Genomic DNA, 9,275 nt, shown 5'->3' with positions numbered 1-9,275 from the left:
TTTTTAAAATTAAAATTACTTAACTAACAAGAAACTAAAAGATATTATTCTAGAATTTAAAGATTGAACCTTTCTTAACAAAAAAAGTAACAAACTTCAAATTTTTGAATCAATCACATTAATTGTTAGTATAATTTCAAAAATTATGAAATAAAATTAAGAAAAAGATTTTTAAAATAATTTTAAATTTTCGAAATTAATAAGATAAAGATGAAAAAGATTTGATTTTTGAAATTTTTTTTTTTGAAATGATAGGATTTTTAAAATTGAAAATTTGACTTAACTTATGAGAAACAACTAATTTTAAAATTTTTTTGACTAAGTCAACCCAAAATTTCGAATTTTTGAGAGAAAAAAGGAAAATATATTTTTTTTATTTTTGAATTTTTAATGAGGAGAGAGAAAAACACCAATATGACCCAAAACATGAAAATTTTAGATCAAAACACTTAATGCATGCAAGAACACTATGAATGTCAAGATGAACACCAAGAACACTTTGAAGATCATGATGAACATCAAGAACATATTTTTGAAAAATTTTTGATGCAAAGAAAACATGCAAGACACCAAACTTAGAAATCTTTAATGCTTGGACTCTAACAAACGAAAAATGCATATAAAAAACAACATACAACACAAAACAAGAAATCATTAAGATCAAACAAGAAGACTTGAAGATCATGAAGAACACCATGAATGTATGAATTTTCGAAAAATGCAAGAAAAAATTTTTAAAGCATGCAATTGACACCAAACTTAAAAATTGACTCAAGACTCAAACAAAAAACACAAAATATTTTTTATTTTTATGATTTTCTAATTTTTTTGTATTTTCTTTTATTTTTTTTGAAAAACATATGGAAAAAAAAATAAGAAATTCAAAATCTTTAAGAAGAATTCCAAGAATCTTTTTATGTTAGCCTAAAGCTCCAATTCAGGGGTTGGACATGGCTTAATAGCCAGCCAGCTTTGGGATGGCATTACATGCATTGTGGTGATTAGTTAAAGACCAATCCCAAAGGAGTTTGATTATGGCTTTACAGCCAGCTAGGATTCAACATGTTACTATGAAACTCTAGAATTCATTCTTGAAAGTTTTGAAGCCATAGAATAATTTAAAAAAAAATTTCGAAAATACTTTTTTTGGAAAAACGAAAACAAAGAAAAATTTTGAAAAATTTTTGAAAACTTTTTGAAAAGAAAATTACCTAATCTGAGCAACAAGATGAACCGTCAGTTGTCCATACTCGAACAATCCCCGACAACGACGCCAAAAACTTGGTGCACGGATTTGTGATCATCAACAATGGCTCTAATAGTTTGGTAGCTCTCACATGTGAATTACACTTAGTCACAACTCCACACAACTAACCAGCAAGTGCACTGGGTCGTCCAAGTAATACCTTACGTGAGTAAGGGTCGATCCCACAGAGATTGTTGATATGAAGCAATCTATGGTTATCTTGTAAATTTCAGTCAGGCTGATTTAAATATGATTGGATTAGATATTCAAAAGATAAATAAAATAAACAGGAAATAAAGATAAAGTTACTCATGTAATCCAATGGTGGGAATTTCAGATAGGTGCATGGAGGTGCTGTGTTCCTTCCGAATCTCTACTTTCTTATTACATTCATCCAATCCTTCTTACTCCTTTCCATGGCAAGCTGTATGTAGGGCATCAACGTTGTCAGTGGCTACATCCCATTCTCTTAGTGAAAAAGGTCCAAATGCTCTGTCACAGCACGGCTAATCATCTGTCGGTTCTCAATCGGGTTGGAATAGAATCCAGTGATTCTTTTGCGTCTGTCACTAACGCCCAGCCTTCAGGAGTTTGAAGCTCGTCACAGTCATTCAATCCCGGAATCCTACTCGGAATACCACAGACAAGGTTAGACTTTCCGGATTCCCATGAATGCCGCCATCAATTCTAGCTTATACCACGAAGATTCTGATTAAGGAATCCAAGAGATATGCGCCCAGTCTAAGGTAGAACGGAAGTGGTTATCAGTCACGCGCGTTCATAGGTGAGAATGATGATGAGTGTCATGGATCATCACATTCATCAAGTTGAAGTGCAACGAATATCTTAGAACAGGAATAAATCGAATTGGATAGAAAATAATAGTAATTACATTGAAACTTGAGGTACAGCAGAGCTCCACACCCTTAATCTATGGTGTGTAAAAACTCCACCATTGAAAATACATAAGTGAAAGGTCCAGGCATGGACGAATGGCCAGCCCCCCATGAAGGTCTAAGGACTAGGCGTCCAGAGATGTCTAATACAATAGTAAACTATCCTATTTATACTAGACTAGCTACTAGGGTTTACAAGAGTAAGTAATTGATGCATAAATCCACTTCCAGGGCCCACTTGGTGTATGTTTGGACTGAGCTTGATCTATCCACGAGCAGAGGCTTCTTTTGGAGTTGAACGCCAAGTTGTAACGTGTTTTGGGCGTTCAACTCCGGTTCGTGACATGTTTCTGGCGTTTGACTCCAGAATGCAGCATGGAACTGGCATTGAGCACCAGTTTACATCATCTAATCACAAATAAAGTATGAACTATTATATATTGCTGAAAAGCTCTGGATGTCTACTTTCCAACGCCGTTGAGAAAGCGTCATTTAGAGTTTTGTAGCTCCAGAAAATTCATTTCGAGTGCAGGAAGGTCAAATTCCAACAGCATCAGCAGTCCTTTGTCAGCTTCCTATAAGAGTTTCGCTCACGTCCCTCAATTTCAGCCAGAAAATATCTGAAATCACAGAAAAACACACAAACTCATAGTAAAGTCCAGAAATGTGAATTTAGCATAAAAACTAATGAAAACATCCCTAAAAGTAACTAGATCATACTAAAAACTACCTAAAAATAATGCCAAAAAGCGTATAAATTATCCGCTCATCACCTGTTCATTATCAACGGCAATAGCCATCATCTCATCTGTCAGATTTTTGAGCGTCTTACCCTATAATCTTCTAAAAATTTTTTTGTCATCTTCAGAAAAATCCTTATAATTGAATTTATGAGGAAATAGATCTCCTACAAAAAAAAAAAAATAACATAGTATAAAAATCAGTTCAAATGCACCCAAGAATCAATTGAAACACACCTGAATATGACTCATATACACCTATGTTTGTAGCGAGTTACCTGACGCATTGATGCCAAGCACAGCCCCTATTATTTTTGGTCTTATTTTAAATGAACCGTAGCTAGTTTCCAGTCTGTTTTCCCCTAATTTGAAGGAGTTAGTCAACTCCCTTAATATTTGGTGATGCACCCTCAGCGGCAGGATGTGCATCAGGCCGCCAAATCCCAAATCACTAACTATTATTTTCTTCCCCTCATTCATGTTTCTGAATTTCTCACTTAACAAATGTGTTGCACACTTAAGGTCCTTGGTTTGCTGTAAACAAAGCAAAGCAAAATTATAGTCAGTTATATTTCTATTATATAAAATTGATTTTGCCTAAGACATATATTTATTCTTACATTTTTTCCAGCTTGGTTTCTGCCTGCCATTGTTTTTGAAATAAAAAATACACCCATAGATATCAGTAAGATACACCCATAGATATGAGTCAGATACACCTATAGATATCAGTCAGATACACTCATAAATATCAGTAAGATACGCCCATACATATTATTCAAATACACCCATACATATGATTCAGATACACCCATAAATATGAGTCAGATACACCCATAGATATCAGTCAGATATTACTCAAACATGCATTAATATAAAAGGTCAAGCAATATACACCAATGGACAAGCAAATATTAGAACAGTTGCAAGTGATCACTATATTACAGTATATCAGTTCAGAAATATACACCGAACAAAATACTCCATATACACCCACCAAATCAAGCAATATACTTCCAAAAATCAATTACCAGAAGAACTAGAACAACAAGAACAGTAACACCTAGAACAACTAAGAAGAACAGTATAACCTAGAACCAAGAATAACAGTAAAACCTAGAACAAGTAGAATATTAAAAACTGTAAAACCTAGAAGAACGTAGAAGAACAGTAAAACCTAGAAGAATGTAGAAGAACAGTAAAACCTAGTTCTTCGTTTTCGAAATCTGGAAAATATAGAATATGAGTAAAGTAGTAACGTAACGTACCTTGAGTATTATAACTTCGTTTTTTCTTGAGATTGTTGATCGAGAGTTCTATGTTGTGTTGATGGAGAGTTCTGATCTTCGCGACGAGTGCTATCTCTGCAGTTTGGAATGTTGCTCGAAAATGGACGGTTTGTGTTTTCTTCGAACGAGTTGGAGAAGTGGAAGAGTGCGCCATTAAGGAGCGCTGTTTGCGAAGAGAAACCGTTTGAGTGGCGCGCGTGTAATTTACGCTCCATTCAAACTGAGATGAGTGCGCGTGTGAATGATGTGTGGGCTAGGAACTTGTAAAACTTATAAGGCCTTTTTGCTTGTATATGTAGCAGGTCCAAAAAATATATTAGATAAAAATTTAGTAAATATTAAATTATCTGAGGATTCTCAACTATCTTCATATAAAGATAACTAAAAAATAATAATTTTTATCGATAAGACTCTAATTAGTGTCTCTATCTAGTCATCAATTTTTTATACAAGAACCTAATTGTTCTTGGGCAAGAATCTGTGATATTTGATTCTTTTGTGATACAAAACGGTGATAAAATGCGAGTATTATTTCGTTGCGGTGAGAATTTTACCATTGGAGTCACCAATTTATATGCTAATAGAGAGATTCAAATAAACACATACACAGGTAAAGTAGCTGAATATCAATTGCTGGTTGTATTGTTGTAAGTTACACAACATTTCTGATCTTTACTTCGTATTGATTACTGCAATTGTTCTATATTATGCCTTTTTCCTACATATTCTCTCTGAATTTTTGAGAAACGTGAACTTTCTCTAAAAAACAACATAAAAGATACTAGTTATAATATATGAAAATTTTCATGTTTGACAAAAATAAAACTTAACATTCAACATTAAATTCTTAATGCCTTTCCTATAATCCTATTAGTGAATTAGGAGAGTAGAGAACCTTAAAGGTTTTCTTTCTTTTTCAATTTTTCTTTCTTAATTCACAAGTCCCAACCATAATTACAAGCAACTGCTGTAACGAAACATTATTCTTTACATCTGTACTGTACCATAGAGTTAGAACATTCTTAGTAATTTTGCATAATCATGTGTCCTACTCTCTAGGTGTATATATACAATCCAAACAAGTCATATGCCGGTACTAAGATTAATTTGAAAATTCCATACTAGGCTCATTTGGTTCAACAGAATTGACTTGACGAAGTAGAAGCTCTATCCCATCAACCCATTTCTGCTTTTGGATTTCATTTTTGCACTTAAACTCCATAAGACCTTCTCCAGTTTTCAGGCCAAAATAGTAGTTTTCATCTGATTCTTCCCTTTCTTTTCTATATGGCCATGCACCATCTTTATCACATACTCCATAAACAACACCTATACAATATAAACCACACAAGAATTTGAATTGGTTTCTAATTTTAATTGCTATGCACAAAAGAGTTTTGCAAGGCTATTTAATCAAATGCATGCAAATAGAGTTGATAAGATGGGATCATGATTGTTAAGAAGGCTTACATTTATTCTTTTTGGAGAATGCTCCTCCAACATGCTTGCTTTTGATCTTAATCTTGACCTGGAAAAAAAAAAGATGAACATTCTTGTTACTTATATCTAGGAAATAATCCACTTCCTTATGAGTAATTGTTTGACCCAGATTAATGTGCACCTGGCATTTCTTGTTGATGTAGATAGATACATGTTTCCATCGTAATACACCTGAAATAAAAACACAACCACCTTAGAAGAATTTACCTGATAAGCAGATCCAATGATGTGAATTTTTCATCAATGAAAGAAAAACAAGCAAATGCAATCAAACAGCAGCAATTACCTTTTTCTGTGAGTTGCATTAAATCTCCCTCACATGGAGAATGATTTTCCCAAAGCTTACCCTCTAAACAGAATTCTGCTGTTCCCTTATCACAGGGACTTATTGATGCATTCCTCTTAGTTTCCTTTGGCAATCTTTCTCTCAGAGCTGCTTCTCCTCGCAAAGCTGAAACATACAAAGAAACTATCCACGGTGAGTAACCAAATACTCAATAGCACCAAATTAAATCACCTCAACAAGGAAAATGGTTTGCACAAATTAATATATGTTTCTCAGATCTATAGTCAAATTTCATGTAGAGAAAATTGAGCAAGTACCTGTTGCAGCTGCAGCGGTAAGAGTGATTAGATCACCTGGGGTTTGAATATCAACTGCAGACCTTACAGTTGAAGCGACACGGTCATGATCAGCTCCAGCTAACTCAGCCATTTCAATGCAATAAGAAGCTAAGAGTTGTGTGGCTGAAGCCATAGCAAGGTCCAGTTTGGAACAAGAGCTGCCACCTGGGTCCTGCGCTGCAGCCACAGCAGCCAAGGCAGATGCTAGTCCGGCAATGGAAAGAGCAGAATGCACGCGTGCATTCTCAATACGTGCCTGATCTTTCTTTTTCATACTGGTATTAGTATTTCCATTCTGCTTCTGATGCAACCATTTCCCAATAGTACTACTCATTCTTCTACAATGACCAGAATGTGTGATCTTACCTGGCTGCAAAAGAGTATCACAAACACCTCAAAACAAATTACAACACATATCAAAATCGCCATCAATCATGTTTCGTGTACACCAAAAATCAGCCACCAAATAGGAAATTTTTCATTGTACTACTATAATCAAGTTTAATTATTCTACTAGTGCTGATTTGGTTATTCTACTATGGCATGTTGATAATTCTGGTGGTTGATTATTTAGTTGGGAAAATGTGTGAATCAGTATGTATGGTGGCTGATTTTTTTGTGTACACAGCATTTTTTAATCGCCATTATCATATAGGATCACATGAATTATTGTTAATACTAATCCATCATTAATTGAAGCTAAGTTGCATCTGATATAACATTCACTGAATTCAATATATGAGAGAAAATTGACCGTAGTGACTTACTACTAATTGAGGTGCAGAAATTGGTTCAGGCAGTGTGTCTGGACTACTCTTATGATCAAGAAGAGGTTGGTTTTGGTTTTGCTTCTCCGAAAGAGCCTTTGAAATCTCAGAAGTAGAGAGACTCCATGACCTGGATAAGAACTCCATAGGCTCATGTGGTGTTGGTGGCTCAGGTATTGCTGGCAAGGATGACACCAAAAACAGTTCTTCATTCTCCTCTAAATCTAGCTCGTGCCATGGTCCATCTTTCCAATGTGGAAACAAGCCACCTTCCATTTTTCGTCTTTTTGTTTTTGCCACTTCTTTCAATCTTCTGAATGTTCCAACCACTACAATCACAATCTACTGATATAGGTAAGTAACATGGGACATAAGAAACAGAAAAAAAGGGGGGCCAAGATTTTCTGATAGACAGAAGCAATAGTGAAGTCAAGAGTTTGGTGTGATAATTTGAAGTTGATTATGATCTTAGAATACTATTTATATAGAGCAGCATGCATCTGCAGACAAGACAAGTAGTGCTTCAAAAATATCCTCAACAAACCGTACCTAAGATTTCCGAGATCTCCTCTGAAATAATCATTAAAAAAGAAGATAAAAGAAAGGAACCCAATTAATTAAGACATCATCGGCAAAATCAAATCTATTAACAAACATTAGAGACAGAATGACAGATTATTTAACCAATTTCTCATCCAAAGTTCACTTAATTAATAGACCCAATTAAGGCCACAACAAACTTCAAAAGCAGATTCCAAAGCTAAGAATAATAAATAAGATAGAAATAAAGAAACCTGCTTTAGTGAAGTTGTAACCTCGATGAAGAGAGGGGTATGTATGACCGAGTCACCCTGTTATGCGACCAACTCTGCCGCATCAGAAGATTTTGTATTATATTATATTACATAAAAGAGACAGAGTTTGGATTTGAAAGGCAGTGATGAGTGATGCAGAGAAAACAAACACTGATCGGAGTCTTGTGCTTTGGAGCAACACCAATTCAGATACACGTTATTAATAAAAAACCAAATATTACTGTGAGTTTAGGAAAACATAATCCTAGATAAGTGGGCATGATGAAGAGCGGTGAAGGCTGTTGTGGATGACAGCAACATTCTTTTTCTAAAATCTACTATCTATCAATAGTAACTTTAATATAACTATAGAGACAGATAGATTCAGAAGAAATGGTAGGATATAGAATATTATTGAGAAATATGATTAAGATAGTATGAGATATGATATGATATGAGACATGCGATGATGGCATTATTATGGAAGGTGTTATTAAGCACGCCGCGTAGTGCGTACGTAGGAGGAGTACTTTGTTTTACTTTGTATGGGGGTTGTTGGGAATTGGAGTGAAAAAGTCACACAGTGTGTGTGTGTTTTTGCGCGGTGCAGATCTGCAGGTCTCAATGCTATATGGACGGTGGGGGGGCCGGTTTCCTATTGTTCCCTTACAATTTACAAATGACCAATGCTTCAATCTTGATTCTTAATTACTATCTCGTTACTCTCTATCTTGCTGCATTTCACGAGATAATTACACTGCAAAGTTCCTTCCCTTTGGCCATTAAATTTTATGTATAAACTTTGAAATCTCCAAGGCTACTTTATGTAAGACAATTTTTCTTGTTATATTTATTCACTAAAAATCATTTTTTTTCGCATATAATATATGTTACATATGCAAAATACACATTAGCAATTTTAAATTACAAACACTAAATTATCATTAACAGTTAAATTTTACTAATTTATGTGTATAAATTCAAAAAAAATATGGCTACAAAGTGCAAATAGTATTGATTTATGTGTGCAAAACTTTTGTGAATATATGTGTAAACTATATACTTCTTGCATGCAAAACTGTTGTAAATATAGATGCAAATTACTGCTGGCCAAGTGGTGGCTAAAAATGATAATATTTTCTAGTTATATAACATTGTTCTATGTAAAATAAAATATATATTTATATATATAAGCAAGCTTAAAAAATTTGAATTATGTCTTATATGTGCAATAACTCATTCACCTGCAATAAACTTTTAAATAGAATTTTGATCTGCGACGAATTATTCATTGACCTTTCGGATTAGGAGATACTGTAAAAAATTAAACAAAAATTAAATAAATAAATATATAATGATATTTTTTATATATATATATATATATATTATATAAAATATTTTTAAAAACTTTAGTAACGT

General features: G+C 33.9%; 1 protein-coding gene across 5 annotated transcripts; it reads right to left on the bottom strand.

Annotated features, from left to right (window-relative positions):
- Positions 1–5,062: 5,062 nt before the first annotated feature.
- LOC112801504 (VAN3-binding protein) lies at positions 5,063–8,533 on the bottom strand. Of its 5 annotated transcripts, none has more exons than XM_025844275.3 (8): positions 7,857–8,533; positions 7,612–7,632; positions 7,063–7,404; positions 6,275–6,665; positions 5,958–6,122; positions 5,793–5,842; positions 5,642–5,699; positions 5,063–5,500 (listed from the first exon to the last, which is right to left on the bottom strand). In XM_025844275.3, exons 3-8 carry the CDS (start codon positions 7,336–7,338, stop codon positions 5,274–5,276), a joined length of 1,167 nt encoding a protein of 388 aa, XP_025700060.1. In that variant the 5' UTR covers positions 7,339–7,404; positions 7,612–7,632; positions 7,857–8,533; the 3' UTR covers positions 5,063–5,273. The 5 variants fall into 5 exon arrangements, with proteins under 5 accessions (XP_025700060.1, XP_025700061.1, XP_025700064.1 ...); XM_025844276.3 differs by having other exon boundaries at positions 7,063–7,391; positions 7,857–8,321; XM_025844279.3 differs by lacking the exon at positions 7,612–7,632 and having other exon boundaries at positions 7,857–8,459.
- Between the last annotated feature and the right edge of the window lie 742 nt (positions 8,534–9,275).

The sequence above is a fragment of the Arachis hypogaea genome, chromosome 5, assembly GCF_003086295.3.
Source record: "Arachis hypogaea cultivar Tifrunner chromosome 5, arahy.Tifrunner.gnm2.J5K5, whole genome shotgun sequence".
In the NCBI taxonomy this organism is placed as follows: Eukaryota; Viridiplantae; Streptophyta; class Magnoliopsida; order Fabales; family Fabaceae; genus Arachis; species Arachis hypogaea.
The sequence above is the reverse complement of the archived record's forward strand: the minus strand, read 5'-3'. Positions and strand labels throughout refer to the sequence as shown.